At 45.5% G+C, this 17,942-nt stretch overlaps 1 protein-coding gene across 11 annotated transcripts in view; it reads right to left on the bottom strand.

Annotated features, from left to right (window-relative positions):
• LOC139370765 (NDRG family member 4) overlaps nt 1-17,942 on the bottom strand; it is a 42,399-nt gene that overhangs the window by 5,058 nt on the left and 19,399 nt on the right. For 5 of the 11 annotated variants that reach the window (XR_011627177.1, XM_071110483.1, XM_071110463.1 and 2 more), the window contains 13 exons: nt 12,366-12,471; nt 9,916-10,036; nt 9,678-9,740; nt 9,499-9,559; nt 9,114-9,200; nt 8,901-8,957; nt 8,486-8,589; nt 4,798-4,854; nt 3,936-3,987; nt 1,995-2,042; nt 1,784-1,819; nt 1,351-1,402; nt 970-1,008 (listed from right to left, as the gene is read on the bottom strand). Coding sequence is in view for 9 of the 11 variants with exons in the window: in XM_071110483.1 (XP_070966584.1) it covers nt 970-1,008; nt 1,351-1,402; nt 1,784-1,819; nt 1,995-2,042; nt 3,936-3,987; nt 4,798-4,854; nt 8,486-8,589; nt 8,901-8,957; nt 9,114-9,200; nt 9,499-9,559; nt 9,678-9,740; nt 9,916-10,036; nt 12,366-12,471 (883 nt within the window). In the remaining 2 variants the exon portion in view is untranslated. Of the gene's footprint in view, nt 1-969; nt 1,009-1,350; nt 1,403-1,783; nt 1,820-1,994; nt 2,043-3,935; nt 3,988-4,797; nt 4,855-8,485; nt 8,590-8,900; nt 8,958-9,113; nt 9,201-9,498; nt 9,560-9,677; nt 9,741-9,915; nt 10,037-12,365; nt 12,472-14,079; nt 14,418-17,942 lie in introns of those variants that run through there. The other 6 variants (XR_011627178.1, XM_071110499.1, XM_071110472.1 and 3 more) reach the window with 3 other exon arrangements.

Below are 17,942 nucleotides of genomic sequence, written 5' to 3'. Positions count from 1 at the left end.
GGATGCTACCATGATTACGGATCATCCTGAATGAATCATAAATAATGACAAGTGAGAAAGTTACAGATGCACAAATATCAAATGGGGGAACTATGTACAAAAAGTGCTGTAATTTCTAAACGGTTCACCCAATATGGATGAAAATACCTTCAAATCAAAGCTGCACTTTAACCTCATAGTCATTGTTTGTTTTCAAATGCAAACTTTTAGAGTAAAGAGCCCAAACAATAAAAAATGCTTCACTGTCCCAATCATTATGGAGGGCACTGTATTTGCATAACAGGCCTATTAGCTATAATATTCAATTTACAATCTGGCAAGATCTTTTCCTATTTGTTTTCATGCAAACATTCCTAAAAAAATTGCTTCACTTGGACACTCCAATGTGCCAATGAGAGTTCAATTCTGGATCATAATTAACTGTATCCCATGCAAAGAGCAAGATAGAGAATGCAATGGCAGGGATGGGGAAAAAAGTAACAATGGCAGGGATGGGGAAAAAAGTAACAATGGCAGGAATGGGGAAAAAAGTAACAATGGCAAGGATGGGGAAAAAAGTAACAATGGCAGGGATGGGGAAAAAAGTAACAATGGCAGGGATGGGGAAAAAAGTAACAATGGCAGGGATGGGGAAAAAAGTAACAATGGCAGGGATGGGGAAAAAAGTAACAATGGCAGGGATGGGGAAAAAAAGTAACAATGGCAGGGATGGGGAAAAAAGTAACAATGGCAGGGATGGGGAAAAAAGTAACAATGGCATATTTTCCCTTAGGCTGAGGAAAAATGCATCATTTTGTATTAAAAAATATATATATCGTCAAGATTGCCAATGATCAGAAATCAAGCGGCAAAACAAATAAAATGCAATAATAAGTCACAAGGCAGATATATGATCAGAGTATTATCACTCCACATCTCATGTAGGGGAAGAAGAGAGGAGGTCAGAGGTGAACAGCAAACAGGAAGTACCTGGCCCTCCACTCAACCTCCGATCCTTCACATACGCAACTGAGCGAAGGCAGGAAAACATAGAGGGCAAGATTAACACAACACAGGTCCCTGCAATAGACATCACATCGCACCATACCAAACGACATTTTCACAACACAGTCCGGACTGGACTCCATCACACATTCAGAGCAACCCAACGTACAGACAGTGTTTAAGCAGAGGATTAAGACAAACAAGGGAGAAGACTGTACAACATTGTATTTCTAAGGTATGGAGAGATAAACTCAGTCAAGGTAGTGATGCCTAGTTTCTGAGAGACCTCAAACACATGCACAGTCTCTCACACACTCACTCATATACTGTATGACAAATGACTGTGATCGGGTTCTAGATACTTACTGTAGCCCATCCCCTGAAGGAAGTACTTGAATGCTTCGGACAGTTTTCCAGGCTATAAAACAACAAGAAGAGCACGGTTGGACACTTGACCTCCTGAGACTCTGTGTAACCCTGACCCCAGATGATGTCAATGACCTCTGTGGAGTTCTGTGGAGAGTGCTATAGAGCCAACCCTCTCATGGTGGCAGAATGGCTTATAAAAAGAGGAAGTGGAGATTCATAAGAGGGTTGTATGGAGGCCTTATATAGAGAGGTTAGAGAGGTATTTTAAAGAGGAAGTTAAGGGTCATCTGAGAGTTGCGTCAGAAGAGAAACTGGAGGAAGTAAGTGGGATATGGAGTTGGTGCAGAGGAAGGCATGGCTAAATAATAGTAGGAGCATTTGAATATGGAATGAGAGGATGCAGAGGGCCATCTGAAGGCAGTATTCTGACCTGTGTGAGCTGAGGAAGTCCACCAGAGTCAGCCATCTGAAGCACAACAGGGGAGAACAGGAACATTAGTCATTACAGAATACTCTATTTTTACATCAAATGTTTCAACAAGTAAAACATGTAAGGCACAATTGTTTTCCATTTGGTTAATTAATTAGATGAAAAATCTAATAAAGACCAACATTCCACAATTAATGCTTTGCATTCATACCTTTAAGAAGGTGGTGTTGGTCGGGTCAAGTTTGGAATTACATTCAACCTTGAGGAACAACAAAATATTACATAGAGGATCAAGGTGCTGGATATTTCATTCTTATTTCATTCTTATTTCATGTACACCAGCGTTCAAAAGTTTGGGGTCCCTTTTAAAAATGACCTTGTTTTTGATAGAAAAGCACATTTTTTGTCCAGTAAAATGTATGATCAAAAGTTATCAGAAATACAGTGTAGACATTGTTAATGTTGTAAATGACTATTGTAGCAGGAAACGGCAGATTTTTAATGGAATATCTACATAGGCGTACAGAGGCCCATTATCAGCAACCATCACTCCTATGTTCCAATGGCACGTTGTGTTAGCTAATCCAAGTTTATCATTTTAAAAGGCTAATTGATCAATAGAAAACCCTTTTGCAATTATGTTAGCACAGTTGAAAACTAACTGTGGTTAAAGAAGCAATAAAACTGGCCTAAAACTGGCCTAGACTAGTTGAGCATCTGTGGGTTCAATTACAGGCTCAAAATGGCCAGAAACAAATAACTTTCTTCTGGAACTCGTCAGTCTATTCTTGTTCTGAGAAATGAAGGCTATTTCATGCGAGAAACTGCCAAGAAACTGAAGATCTTGTACAACGCTGTGTGCTACTCCCTTCACAGAACAGCGTAAAAACTGGCCCTAACCAGAAAAGAACAAGGAATGGGAGGCCCCGGTGCACAACTGAGCAAGAGGACAAGTACATTAGTGTCTAGTTTGAGAAAAAGACGCCTCACAAGTCCTCAACTGGCAGCTTCATTAAAAATTACCCGACTCCAGGATGCTGGCCTTCTAGGCAGAGTTCCTCTGTCCAGTGTCTGTGGTGTTTTGCCCATCTTAATCTTTTCTTTTTATTGGCCAGTCTGAGATATGACTTTTTCTTTGCAACTCTGCCTAGAAGGCCAGCATCCCGGAGTCGCCTCTTTATATATATATACATATATACATATATATAAAAACATGAAATCAATAGGATTGTAGAGACATAGATGTTGTGAATGAAAGACAGAAGAGAGGCTTGGAGGGAGGTGGGGGAGAGGGTGGACCCAGCTACTGAAGTCTGCTGCAGTGATGAGTCATTCCAGCACACGGGGTGTGTACAGATGTGTGCTGGCAGACACATTACATAGCAATAAATATTAAAGTGACATCCATCTCTCTCTCTCTCTCTCTCTCTCAAAAGGTTGTATAACCTGCCATTTTACTCCTCCCCTGTCCATCCCCTCCTATCATCCCTACATTTACAGAGGAGGGATGTGATTAAGCCTTGACCTCCTGAAAGTCTAGCAGATTAACAGTACAGAAAGACACACAGATAGAAATATCTGGCCCATAAGAGCATGTGGAAACCCAGAGACTGGAGCAGAGAGAGAGAGAGAGAGATACATATGGGCCTTGGTGAGGCAGTGAGACACACACAGTTGACTCAGCCGTCCCCGGAAAGGGGTGCCTAGAGAGAGACAGAGAACTGAGCTTCTACTGACTAACCTGCTTCTGTTTCTCTCAATGAGGGCAAACATACCTTTCAGCATGCCAAGTACTGCACAGAGTCACAACAGAAGGATGGAGGGAAGTAGGGAGGTGAGGCAGGGAGGTAAGGCAGGGAGGAAGGGAGGGAGGGAGGTAAGGCAGGGAGGAAGGGAGGTGAGGCAGGGAGGTCAGGCAGGGAGGCAGGGAGGTGTGGCAGGGAGGAAGGAAGGTCAGGCAGGGAGGAAGGGACGTGGGGCAGGGAGGAAGGGAGGTTAGACAGGGAGGAAGGGAGGTGTGGCAGGGAGGAAGGAAGGGAGGTGAGGCAGGGAGGTGAGACAGGGAGAAAGGGAGGTGAGACAGGGAGGCAGGGAGGTAGAAGAGTAAGAGATTGAAATGGAGTGAGGGTGTAGATGAGAGAAAAGGACTCACCACTCCCTCCTCAGCTGGAGCATTGTCACCAACAACAAGCATGACAGGGCACCTAGAAACACAGAGCACAGATCAGCAACAACACACACACATACACAAATATGGCTAATTTCAGTAACCTGTTATGAATGTTAAAGGTGCCTAAACACTACTATAAACCAGGTGGACCGAGCCCTGAATGCTGATATATCATGGGTATGACACAAAATTTGTTCCTTCTAATTACGTTGGTAACCAGTTTATAATAGCAATAAGGCACGTCGGGGGTTTGTGGTATATGGACAGGACACCTACACCATCCGATGTCACAGGAAGGCTGAAATATCACCAAGGACATCAACCACCCGAGCCACTGCCAGTTCAGCCCGCTCCCATCCAGAAGGCGAGGTCAGTACAGGTGCATCAAAGCTAGGACTGAGAGACTGAAAAACAGCTGCTCTCTCAAGGCCATCAGACTGTTAAATAGCCATCCCTAGTCGGCTACCACCCGGTTATTCAACCCTGCACTTTAGAGGCTGCTGCCCTATATACATAGACATGGAATCACTGGCCACTTTAATAATGGAACACTGGTCACTTTAATAATGTTTACATACTGCTTTACTCATCTCATTTGTATATACTATGTATATTCTATTGTACTGTATTTTAGTTAATGCCACTCCGACATTGCTTGTCCTAATATTTGATATAGCATGGCTAAGGGCTGTATCCAGGCACTCCGTATTGCGGTGTGCTTAAGAACAGCCCTAAGCCATGGTATATTGGCCATATACCACACCCCCTTGTGCCTTATTGCTTAATTAGACAATGCCATGAAGGACCAAAGGACAATAGTCTAGTAGTGTAGAGAGAGACTCACTTCAGGGTCTTGGCATTGATGATGGTCCCAGAGCGGTTCATCTCCAGATCCCTACGGCTGATAGGGAGAGGAGAACTGTGAGACACACTGCTTACATTCTCTCAAATAATATAGTGCTCTCACCATCTGCCACACACACACTCACACACACACACACACACACACACACACACACACAGTTTGCAATTTGTGTGTATACACTAGGTATGTGTGTGTGTGTGTGTGTGTGTGTATGTGTGTGTATGTGTGTGCGTGTGTGTGTGTGTGTATGTGTGTGTGTGTGTGTCTGTCTGTACACACTAGGTCTGTGTGTGTGTGTGTGTCTGTACACACTAGGTGTGTGTGTGTGTCTGTACACACTATGTGTTTGTGTGTGTGTGTCTGTACACACTAGGTGTGTGTGTGTGTGTGTGTGTGTGTGTGTGTGTGTGGGTGTGTGTCTGTACACACTAGGTGTGTGTGTGTGTGTGTGTGTGTGTGTGTGCGTGTGTGTGTGTGTGTGTGTGTGTGTGTCTGTACACACTAGGTGTGTGTGTGTTTACAAAAAAAATAAGAACAATCCAAAATGTATTTTTGATACTGTCGCAAAGCTAACTAAAAAGCAGCATTCCCCAAGTGAGGATGGCTTTCACTTCAGCAGTAATAAATGAAAGAACTTCTTTGAGGAAAAGATCATGATTACTAGAAAGCAAATTACGGACTCCTCTTTAAATCTGCGTATTCCTTCAAAGCTCAGTTGTCCTGAGTCTGCACAACTCTGCCAGGACCTAGCATCAAGATAGACACTCAAGTGTTTTAGTACTATATCTCTTGACACAATTATGAAAATAATCATGGCCTCTAAACCTTCAAGCTGCATACTGGACCCTATTCCAACTAAACTACTGAAAGAGCTGCTTCCTGTGCTTGGCCCTCCTATGTTGAACATAATAAAAGGCTCTCTATCCACCGGATGTGTACCAAACTCACTAAAAGTGGCAGTAATAAAGCCTCTCTTGAAAAAGCCAAACCTTGACCCAGAAAATATAAAAAACTATCGGCCTATATCGAATCTTCCATTCCTCTCACAAGATTTTGAAAAAGCTGTTGCGCAGCAACTCACTGCCTTCCTGAAGACAAACAATGTATACGACATGCTTCAGTCTGGTTTTAGACCCCATCATAGCACTGAGACTGCACTTGTGAAGGTGGTAAATGACCTTTTAATGGCATCAGACCGAGGCTCTGCATCTGTCTTCGTGCTCCTAGACCTTAGTGCTGCTTTTGATACCACCGATCACCACATTCTTTTGGAGAGGTTGGAAACCCAAATTGGTCTACACGGACAAGTTCTGGCCTGGTTTAGATCTTATCTGTCGGGAAGATATCAGTTTGTCTCTGTGAATGGAATCCTCTGACAAATCAACTGTACATTTCGGTGTTCCTCAAGGTTCCGTTTTAGGACCACTATTGTTTTCACTATATATTTTACCTCTTGGGGATGTCATTCGAAAACATAATGTTAACTTTCACTGCTATGCGGATGACACACAGCTGTACATTTCAATGAAACATGGTGAATCCCCAAAATTGCCCTCGCTAGAAGCCTGTGTTTCAGACATAAGGAAGTGGATGGCTGCAAACTTTCTACTTTTAAACTCGGACAAAACAGAGATGCTTGTTCTAGGTCCCAAGAAATAAAGAGATCTTCTGTTGAATCTGACAATTAATCTTAACGGTTGTACAGTCGTCTCAAATAAAACTGTGAAGGACCTCGGCGTTACTCTGGACCCTGATCTCTCTTTTGACGAACATATCAAGACTGTTTCAAGGACAGCTTTTTTCCATCTACGTAACATTGCAAAAATCAGAAACTTTCTGTCCAAAAATGATGCAGAACAATTAATCCATGCTTTTGTTACTTCTAAGTTAGACTACTGCAATGCTCTACTTTCCGGCTACCCGGATAAAGCACTAAATAAACTTCAGTTCATGCTAAATACGGCTGCTAGAATCCTGACTAGAACCCCAAAATGTGATCATATTACTCCAGTGCTAGCCTCCCTACACTGGCTTCCTGTTAAGGCAAGGGCTGATTTCAAGGTTTTACTGCTAACCTACAAAGCATTACATGGGCTTGCTCCTACCTATCTCTCTGATTTATTCCTGCCGTACATACCTACACGTACGCTACGGTCACAAGACGCAGGCCTCCTAATTGTCCCTAGAATTTCTAAGCAAACAGCTGGAGGCAGGGCTTTCTCCTATAGAGCTAAATTTTTATGGAATGGTCTGCCTACCCATGTGAGAGACGCAGACTCGGTCTCAACCTTTAAGTCTTTACTGAAGACTCATCTCTTCAGTGGGTCATATGATTGAGTGTAGTTTGGCCCAGGAGTGTAAAGGTGAACGGAAAGGCTCTGGAGCAACAAACCGCCCTTGCTGTCTCTGCCTGGCCAGTTCCCCTCTTTCTACTGGGATTCTCTGCCTCTAACCCTATTACAGGGGCTGAGTCACTGGCTTACTGGTGCTTTTTTATGCCGTCCCTAGTAGGGGTGCGTCACTTGAGTGGGTTGAGTCACTGATGTGATCTTCCTGTCTGGGTTGGCGCCCCCCTTGGGTTGTGCCGTGGCGGAGATCTTTGTGGGCTATATTCGGCCTTGTCTCAGGATGGTAAGTTGGTGGTTGAAGATCCCTCTAGTGGTGTGGGGGCTGTGCTTTGGCAAAGTGGGTGGGGTTATATCCTTCCTGTTTGGCCCTGTCCGGGGGTATCATCGGATGGGGCCACAGTGTCTCCTGACCCCTCCTGTCTCAGCCTCCAGTAGTTATGCTGTAGTAGTTTATGTGTCGGGGGGCTAGGGTCAGTTTGTTATATCTGGAGTACTTCTCCTGTCTTATCTGGTGTCCTGTGTGAATTTAAGTATGCTCTCTCTAATTCTCTCTTTCTTTCTCTCTCTCTCTGAGGACCTGAGCCCTAGGACCATGCCTCAGGACTACCTGGCATGATGACTCCTTGCTGTCCCCAGTCCACCTGGCCGTGCTGCTGCTCCAGTTTCAACTGTTCTGCCTGCAGCTATGGAATCCTGACCTGTTCACCGGACATGCTACCTGTCCCAGACCTGCTGTTTTCAACTCTCTAGAGACAGCAGGAGTGGTAGAGATACTATTAATGATCGGCTACGAAAAGCCAACTGACATTTACCCCTGAGGTGCTGACTTGCTGCAACCTCGACAACTACTGTGATTATTATTATTTGACCATGCTGGTCATTTATGAACATTTGAACATCTTGGCCATGTTTTGTTATAATCTCCACCCGGCACAGCCAGAAGAGGACTGGCCACCCCTCATAGCCTGGTTCCTTTCTAGGTTTCTTCCTAGGTTTTGGCCTTTCTAGGGAGTTTTTCCTAGCCACCGTGCTTCTACACCTGCAATGCTTGCTGTTTGGGGTTTTAGGCTGGGTTTCTGTACAACACTTTGAGATTTCAGCTGATGTATGAAGGGCTATATAAATAAATTTGATTTGATTTGTGTCTGTCTGTGTATGTGTGTGTATGTGTGTGTATGTGTGTGTGTGTGTGTGTGTGTGTGTGTGTGTGTGTGTGTGTGTGTGTGTGTGTGTGTGTGTGCGTGCGTGCGTGCGTGCGTGCGTGCGTGCGTGCGTGCGTGCGTGCGTGCGTGTGTGTACACACTAGGTGTGTGTGTTACCTGTTGTACATGTTCCAAAAGAGCTGCAGGTTGACCTGGTTGACGGTGTTGTTGATCTGTTGACGGTAACTCTGGACCAGCTCTGTGTTGTTCATCAGCTCCTCCTGTACAACCATCCACAATAACACAGGTAGACTGAGAGACTGGTGTCTCTGAAGGTTATTAACATTACACAGCCTGCAGTCTAGTGTTGTTATTATTGTGTGTAGTCCGAAGCCTCCAGTCTAGTGTTGTTATTATTGTGTGTAGTCCGAAGCCTCCAGTCTAGTGTTGTTGTTATTATGGTGTATAATCCAAAGCCTCCAGTCTAGTGTTGTTGTTATTATGGTGTGTAATCCAAAGCCTCCAGTCTAGTGTTGTTGTAGGTACGTGGATAATGGTTTGATTACCACACATATCTGGAGTGAGGACTCACCTGGCTAAAGAGGTGGGGCAGGACTGTGTCTGGAAGAGCACTGGTGAGCCCAGAGAGCTGGAGAGGGAGGGGGAGAGAGAGAAAGAGAGAGATGAGGAAAGAGAGATAGATATTATTACCTTGCACCAATTGCAAGTACAGCAGCCATTTTGATAGTTGTAATATGCTTTAAAAGGTAACTCTGTTTATGTGTTTGCCACAGAGGTCTGCTACCTTGCCAGTGGCCCAGTCGATCCAGCCCTTCCCGTTGGGGTCGATGTTGAGCAGCACCAGGCCCTCCACCAGATCAGGGAAGATCAGCTGAGGGCAGAGCAGAGCAGAGCAACGCTGTCTTATGTTAGATAGATACCACAGGAGGCTGCTGAGGGAAGGATGGATCATAATAATGTCGGGAACGGAGCGAATGGAATGGCATCAAACACATAGAAACCATGTCTTGATACCATTCCACTAATTCCACTTGAGCCATTACCATGAGCTCATCCTCCACAATTAAGGTGCCACCAACCTCCTGTGGTAGATACACCTGGGATCATTATTAGGCCCCAAAATATGAAATATGTGGAAAAGCAAAGAACAATAACCGGGTATGACTTACAGCAAATTTGGCCAGGACGTAAGCGCCAGCCCCAACTCCAATGCCCACAATGCTCTTGAATCTGTCAAATGAGAATGGTTTGAATTACTTTACAGGTTCATTCATGCATTCAAAGTTGAACAATATGGTTAATATATGTACTGTTTACTAGAAGAGAGAGGAAGGGGAGGCCCACTCACCCAAAGTGCTGCACTACACTGGGCAGCATGCCTGCCAGCTGGTCCATGGTGGGGTACTGGTACCTGTTGAGAGGTGAGGTGGAGATCTTTAGTTAAACAGTCACGTGACCAAGAGACAGCACTGAAGGAATCCCTGTCTATCTGTCTGTCTGCACACTCCAGCCAATACAAGACACCAGAGGTGCATGGATAGGTATAAGTGTGTACAGGCATGTACGTGTGTTTAGGTGTTATATACCCCTGTGGCATCTGAGAGGCTCCAATCTGCTGTCCAGGAGCATCCACATGACACACCACAAAGTGCTTGGTGATCTCCTGCATGTCCTCGTTGTGGAAGAAGCTGTTGAAGCACAACTTGTCTGTGCAGGGCAGAGAGAGAGAGAGAGACAGAGGGAAGAAAACGTTAAACATGCACTAAGCAGAGAGCACCTCGTCAGCAGGGGAAATGAGAATGGGAAATGACCTGAGGTTTTACTGGGAGTCATTCCATTATCATCTGGGTGCTTGAGTGATCGTACATTAAGTCAGAGTAAAGAAAAGACAATCTAGTTTGATATACTGCATTTTAACTGAGGTTATAGGTTAACTGAAGTGCCATCCCTCTCTGTTCAACAGACCAGCAATGACACCCTATATACCTCAACTCTGAAAACCTACAACAATATCAACAACTCTGATCAACAACTCTGTTTCCCCCCCTCCCACCGCCACTGTTGTCCTAGTTCTCTTCGGTTTGTGGTGACAGACAACAACATGGAGTTGCTAAGGTGATAGAAAATATGAGGCAAGCATACAGAGGGAGGCAGGCATGCAGAGGGAGGCAGGCATGCAGAGGGAGGCAGGCATGCAGAGGGAGGCAGGCATGCAGAGGGAGGCAGGCATGCAGACGGAGGCAGGCATGCAGACAGAGGCAGGCATGCAGAGGGAGGCAGGCATGCAGAGGGAGGCAGGCATGCAGAGGGAGGCAGGCATGCAGACGGAGGCAGGCATGCAGAGGGAGGCAGGCATGCAGAGGGAGGCAGGCATGCAGACGGAGGCAGGCATGCAGACAGAGGCAGGCATGCAGAGGGAGGCAGGCATGCAGAGGGAGGCAGGCATGCAGAGGGAGGAAGGCATGCAGAGGGAGGAAGGCATGCAGAGGGACGAAGGCATGCAGAGGGAGGCAGGCATGCAGACGGAGGCAGGCATGCAGACGGAGGCAGGCATGCAGACGGAGGCAGGCATGCAGAGGGAGGCAGGTAGGCAGGCAGGCATGCAGAGGGAGGCAGGCATGCAGACGGAGGCGGGCATGCAGAGGGAGGCGGGCATGCAGACGGAGGCGGGCAGGCATGCAGAGGCAGGCATGCAGAGGGAGGCAGGCATGCAGAGGGAGGCAGGCAGGCAGAGGGAGGCAGACATGCAGAGGGAGGCAGGCATGCAGACGGAGGCAGGCATGCAGACGGAGGCAGGCATGCAGACGGAGGCAGGCATGCAGAGGGAGGCAGGCAGGCATGCAGAGGGAGGCAGGCATGCAGACGGAGGCAGGCATGCAGAGGGAGGCGGGCATGCAGACGGAGGCGGGCAGGCATGTAGAGGCAGGCATGCATAGGGAGGCAGGCATGCAGACGGAGGCAAGCATGCTGAGGGAGGCAGGCATGCAGACGGAGGCAGGCAGGCAGAGCGAGGCAGGCATGCAGAGGGAGGCATGCATGCAGAGGGAGGCAGGCATGCAGAGGGAGGCAGGCATGCAGAGGGAGGCAGAGGAACAGCTGATCTACAGTGCAGCAGTGCTGACCCCTCCCCCAACACCACCCCGCTTGTATGATAGGGATGTTTTCCTGACCTACATTTCTCACTCTCCCTCTTTCTTCTCTCTCCAGCCGTCATTCTTTCATTACCCAGTCCTTTGTTGACTGACCACTGACAGACAGTGCTATCTTGTGGAATGCAGTTTGTATCTGGTACTTCAATGGGCTGGATCCTATTTCAGACAGCTACTGGCAATGCAGTTGTAATGTAGATGATTAAATATTGTGTTTTGTATCCTGGAGTCATTTCCTGCTACAAGTGTAACAATACTCCCTGCAAACTGCAGCAACATTGAAAAGCAGTCCCCATCCACCAATTAGAGGAGCTAACGAGCAGGCTCAGCTGGGAGGTAGTAACGGACATGCTGGGTAAATGTGAGAGAGTCACACTGTCTGTCTGCGCTCTGCAGTGGGCTGGCTGGACCGCTGTCAGGGAATGCTACTGGTACTCTGATATAGCTCCCAGAATGGAGTCCAATTATCACCTCAGATACACAACACCTCCCGGGGCTGACAGCTCGACGGATACAGCTGCCAGATCCCACCATGAACAGCACCCTTAGGAAGTGTGGCAAGATGAACCCTGGAACCAGCTGCAGGTCATTGTTACATGACAGATGGTGGTGCAACAAAGACATGAACTCACACATGGAGCACACACTGAAAGCGCGTGTGCACGCACACACACAAGCGTAGCGGCAGAATAGCCTAGTGGTTAGAGTGTTGGACTAGTAACCGAAAGGTTGCAAGTTCAAATCCCCGAGCTAACAAGGTACAAATCTGTCGTTCTGCCCCTGAACAGGCTGTTAACCCACTGTTCCTAGGCCGTCATTGAAAATAAGAATTTGTTCTTAACTGACTTGCCTAGTTAAATAAAGGTAAAATAAAGGTTTGTACTCACGGTTAAGCCCCACATCATGGTACGTGAGGATGGCAGGCTTGTTTCCTTTGGGGGCCCCACGAATAACCACATGTAGCATCCCATACGGAGTCTCAATGTCATGTTCCTGAAACAGACAAATACTCATGCATGTACATTTACTTCCACAGGGACGCATTCTGTACCTCTGCACATACAATGACAATGCCATGTTCACTGATGGGCACAAACAGTTGACACACTATCACTGAGATGTAATAGACCTTCCACTTCTGATCAACATTCTGAGAGGCCTGACAACATATACTGTAAAGCACAGGTGTCAAACTCGTTCCACGGAGGACCGAGTGGCTGCGGGTTTTCGCCTCTCCCTTGTACTTGATTGATTAATTAAGGTAACTAATTAGTAAGTAACTTCACCCCCACATCTGGTTTTCTAGGTCTTAAATGAAAGGAAAAAACAAAAACCTGCAAACATTCTATGCATATTAATTACAAAATGTTATTGTGCGGTGTTGACATAGTTACAGGGTCTCATTGGTATTTCAATCTCACATGACCCACATCCTCATCAACACAGCCAGACAGGCAGACACACTCAAAATGGAGGCAGCAGATATTATTTCCATAAACGTTGGTTCAGCGCTCCAGGATTATGTCCTATCACAGCCAGACAGAGAAATGCCACTGATAGGCCTGCATCCCAAATGGCACCGTATGAGCCCTGGTCAGAAGTAGGGCACTAACTAGGGAATAGGGTGCCATTGAGGATGTACTGTAGCCATAGTCTGTGACGCTAAGTGCTCCCTAACCACGCATCGGTCTGGCACCCAATACATGTATGTCTGACAGTATGCTGCATGCCCTCTGTGAAGCAATTACATCGGCAGCTACTGCAATACACTCACCTGTAAAATCTGTTGTCTTTTTTGTCTTTGTGTGACATGAAATGCTTGTGTGAACGATTGACAGATACAATGTAAAGGTAAAGGTCATTTGGGTTGTCTAGTATGATAGGGGTTGATGGAATGGGTAAAACTATTTTGGTATTTTCTGGATGGCAGCACAATAGACTGCAGATAAAAACAGCACCTGTATCACTGCAAATACTCCCTCCCTCTCTTAGTCTTCTGTGATTTCTTTGTCTCTCACTCATCTTCCTCTCTAATTCCCTTCCTCTCTCACTCCCAAGGTCACACAGACCTCCAAGTGTGGAATCATTTGCATCTCCCCCAGACTTACGGGCATCTCTGTGTAGGCTTGCATGTGTTGCAGAATGCATTAGTGTGTCACAGCATTAGTGTGTCAGTGTGTCTCCACGGAGACATTACACGACTGATCATTAGAGCAACACAATAACAGTACAACAACCATGCCACTATGCAACATTAACTCATATGTTCAGTTATATAATAAAACCAAATCTAGACTACTAATATTTCAACATGCAGATTTCACTCATGATCTCATGATCCCAGAGCATTAAAACAGATGGGTACATGATAGACAGCTAGTCGTTCTGCTAAGATATAAACATGGTATAAGAACATGCATGAAGAAGGTAAGACGTGGTTGTGTGTGTGCATGAGAAATAAACGTGTGCACAATGTGCTCGTCATGCACATCCACGAACAGAGGAGTTTATTAAGACACAGCAGTGAATTTACTTGATCAAAATACCCTCACGCTATCAGTCACTCAGTCACCTGCAGACACACTTTACACCGCCACTCACCCCATCCCAGCATTCAGGCATGGTGCCTGAGTAAGTGTGCTCGGTGGAGGAGGAGAAAGAGGACGAAGAGCGGCAGGAGGAGTAGGAGCTGCGGGTGGAGACAAGACATTCAGAGCCCGTCCTCTCTGGTAGTGGGACTGCTGCTGCTGGTGGTCTCTGTCTCGTCTAGCCTCGTCCTGTTCTAGGGCTGAGCTCTGCAGTCTTGCTGCTGCCCTCTCTCTTCCCCAGACACCTTATAAACCCACCGTGAGGGCGTGCTGAGCTCAAGCCCTTTGGCTGGCTCTCTGCATCTGATTGGTTGGCTGCCCAATCAGTCACAACATCTTCTCTGCTGTGCTCTTGTTTTGCTCTCTCATCACCACCACCACTGCTCTATATCAGGGGAGATTCTCTCTCTCTCTCTCTCTCTCTCTCTCTCTCTCTCTCTACCTGTCTCCCTTCAATTCAAAGGGCTTTATTGGCATGGAAAACATATGTTTACATTGCCAAAGCAAGTGAAATAGATAAAAGTGGAATAAACAATATCAAATGTACAGTAAACATTACACTCACAAAAGCCATGCCATATTATGGCTATGTACAGTGTTGTAACAATGTGCAAATAGTTCAAGTACAAAAGAGAAAATAAATCAAATAATTATGGGTTGTATTTACAGTGATATTTGTTCTTTACTGGTTGCTCTTTTCTTGTGACAACAGGTCACAAATCTTGCTGCTGTGATGTCACACTGTGGTATTTCACCCAATAGATATGGGAGTTTATCAAAATTGGATTTGTTTTAAAATTCTTTGTGGATCTGTGTAATTTGAGGGAAATGTGTGTCTATAATATAGTCATACATTTGGCAGGAGGTTAGGAAGTGCAGCTCAGTTTCCACCTCATTTTGTGGGCAGTGTGCACATAGCCTGCCTTCTCTTGAGAGCCAGAACTGCCTAAGGTGGCCTTTCTCAATAGCAAGGTTATGCTCACTGAGTCTGTATATAGTCAAAGCTTTCCTTAATTTTGGCTCAGTCACAGTGGTCAGGTATTCTGCCACTGTGTACTCTCTGTTTAGGGCCAAATGGCATTCTAGTTTGTTCAGTTTTTTTGTTAATTCTTTCCAATGTGTCAAGTAATTATCTTTTTGTTTTCTCATGATTTGGTTGGGTCTACTTGTGTTGCTGTCCTGGGGCTCTGTGGGGTCTGTTTGTGTTTGTGAACAGAGCCCCAGGACTAGCTTGCTTAGGAGACTCTTCTCCAGGTTCATCTCTCTGTATGTGATGGCTTTGTTATGGAAGGTTGAGAATCACTTCCTTTTAAGTGGTTGTAGAATTGAATTGCTATTTTCTGGATTTTGATAATTAGCAGGTATCGACCTACTTCTGCTCTGCATGTATTATTTGGTGTTTTACGTTGTACACAGAGAATCACAGTCTCAATTTGGTGTTTGTCCCATTTTGTGAATTCTTGGTTGGTGAGCAGACCCCAGACCTCACAACCATAAAGAGCAATGGGTTTGATAACTGATTCAAGTATCTTTATCCAGATCCTAATTGGTATGTTGAATTTTATGTTCCTTTTGATGGCGTAGAATGCCCTTCTTGCCTTGTCTCTCAGATCGTTCACAGCTTTGTGGAAGTTATCTGTGGCGCTGATAGGCCGAGGTATGTATACTTTTTGTGTGCTCTAGGGCAACGGTGTCTAGGTGGAATTTGTATTTGGGATCCTGGTAACTGGACCTTTTTTAGAACACCATTAGTTTTGTCTTACTGAGATTTACTGTCAGGGCCCAGGTCTGACAGAATCTGTGCAGAAGATCTAGGTGCTGCTGTTGGCCCTCCTTGGTTGGTGACAGAAGCACCAGATCATCAGCAAACAGTAGACATTTCACTTCAGATTCTAGTAGGGTGAGACCAGGTGGTGCAGACTGTTCTAGCACCCTAACCAATTTGTTGATATATATAGTGCATTTGGAAAAAATTCAGACACCTTCACTTTTTACAAATGTTGTTACGTTACAGCCTTATCCAAGAATGGATTAAATTGTTCCCCCCCTCATCAATCTACACACAATACCTCATAATGACAAAGCAAAAACAGGTTTAGAGTTTTTTTTAAATGTATAAATAAATAAAATATCACATTTACATAAGTATTCAGACCCTTTACTTTGTTGAAGCACCTTTGGCAGCAATTACAGCATGGAGTCTTCTTGGGTATGACGCTACAAGCTTGGCACCCCTGTATTTGGGGAATGTCTCCTATTTTCTCTGCAGATCCTCTCAAGCTCTGTCATGTTGGATGGGGATCGTCGCTGCACAGCTATTTTCAGATCTCTCCAGAAATGTACGATCGGGTTCAAGTCCAGGCTCTGGCTGGGCCACTCAAAGAAATTCAGAAACTTGTCCCGAAGCCACTCCTGCGTTGTCTTGGCTGTGTGCTTAGGGTCATTGTTCTGTTGGAAGGTGAACCTGAGCACTCTGGAGCAGTCGAGGTCCTGAGCACTCTGGAGCAGGTTTTCATCAAGGATTTTCCCTCGATCCTGACTAAACTCCCAGTCCATGCCATTAAAAAACATCCCCACAGCATGATGCTGCCACCACCATGCTTCACCGTAGGGATGGTGTTGGCCAGGTGATAAGTAGTGCCTGGACAAAGAGTTCAATCTTGGTTTCATCAGACCAGAGAATCTTGTTTCTCATCGTCTGAGAATCCTTTAGGTGACTTTTGGCAAACTCCAAGAGGGCTGTCATGTGCCTTTTACTGAGAAGTGGCTTCTGTCTAGCCAATCTACCATAGAGGCCTGCTTGGTGAAGTGCTGCAGAGATGGTTGTGTTTCTGGAAGGTTCTCCCATCTCCACAGAGGAACTCTGGAGCTCTGTCAGAGTGACCATCAGGTTCTTGGTCATCTCCCTGACCAAGGCCCTTCTCCCCCGCTTGCTCAGTTTGGCCGGGCGGCCAGCTCTAGGAAGATTATTGTTGGTTACAAACTTATTATATTTAAGAATGATGGAGGCCACTGTGTTCTTGGGGACCTTCAATGTTCAGACATTTTTTGGTACCCTTCCCCAGACCTCGACACAATCCTGTCTCAGAGCTCTACGGACAATTCCTTTGACTTCATAGCTTGGTTTTTGCTCTGACATGCACTGTCAAATGTGGGACCTTATATAAACAGGTGTGTGCCTTTCCAAATCATGTCCAATCAATTGAAATTACCACAGGTGGACTCCAATCAAGTTGTAGAAACATCTCAAGGATGATCAATGGAAACAGGATGCATCTGAGCTCAATTCCGAGTCTCATTGCAAAGGGTCTGAATACCAGTCAAAGGTTTGGACACACCTCCTCATTCAAGGGTTTTTCTTTATTTTTACTATTTTCTACATTGTAGACTAATAGTGAAGACATCAAAACTATGAAATAACACATGGAAATCATGTAGTAACCCAAAAAGCGTTAAACAAATCAAAAAATATGTTATATTTGAGATTCTTCAAATAGTCACCCTTTGCCTTGATGACAGCTTTGCACACTCTTGGCATTCTCTCAACCAGCTTCATGAGGTAGTCACCTGGAATACATTTCAATTAACAGGTGTGCCTTGTTAAAAGTTCATTTTAATGCGTTTGAGCCAATCAGTTGTGTTGTCACAAGGTAGGGTTGGTGTACAGAAGATAGCCCTATTTGGTAAAAGATCAAGTCCATATTATTGAAAGAACAGCTCAAATAAGCAAAGAGAAAGAACAGTCCATCATTACTTTAAGACATGAAGGTCAGTCAATCCGGAAAATTTCAAGAACTTTGAAAGATTCTTCAAGTGCAGTCGCAAAAACCAACCAAGGGCTATTATGAAACTGGCTCTCATGAGGACCGCCACAGG

Source organism: Oncorhynchus clarkii, chromosome 2, assembly GCF_045791955.1.
Source record: "Oncorhynchus clarkii lewisi isolate Uvic-CL-2024 chromosome 2, UVic_Ocla_1.0, whole genome shotgun sequence".
Classification (NCBI taxonomy): domain Eukaryota; kingdom Metazoa; phylum Chordata; class Actinopteri; order Salmoniformes; family Salmonidae; genus Oncorhynchus; species Oncorhynchus clarkii.
The sequence above is the reverse complement of the archived record's forward strand: the minus strand, read 5'-3'. Positions and strand labels throughout refer to the sequence as shown.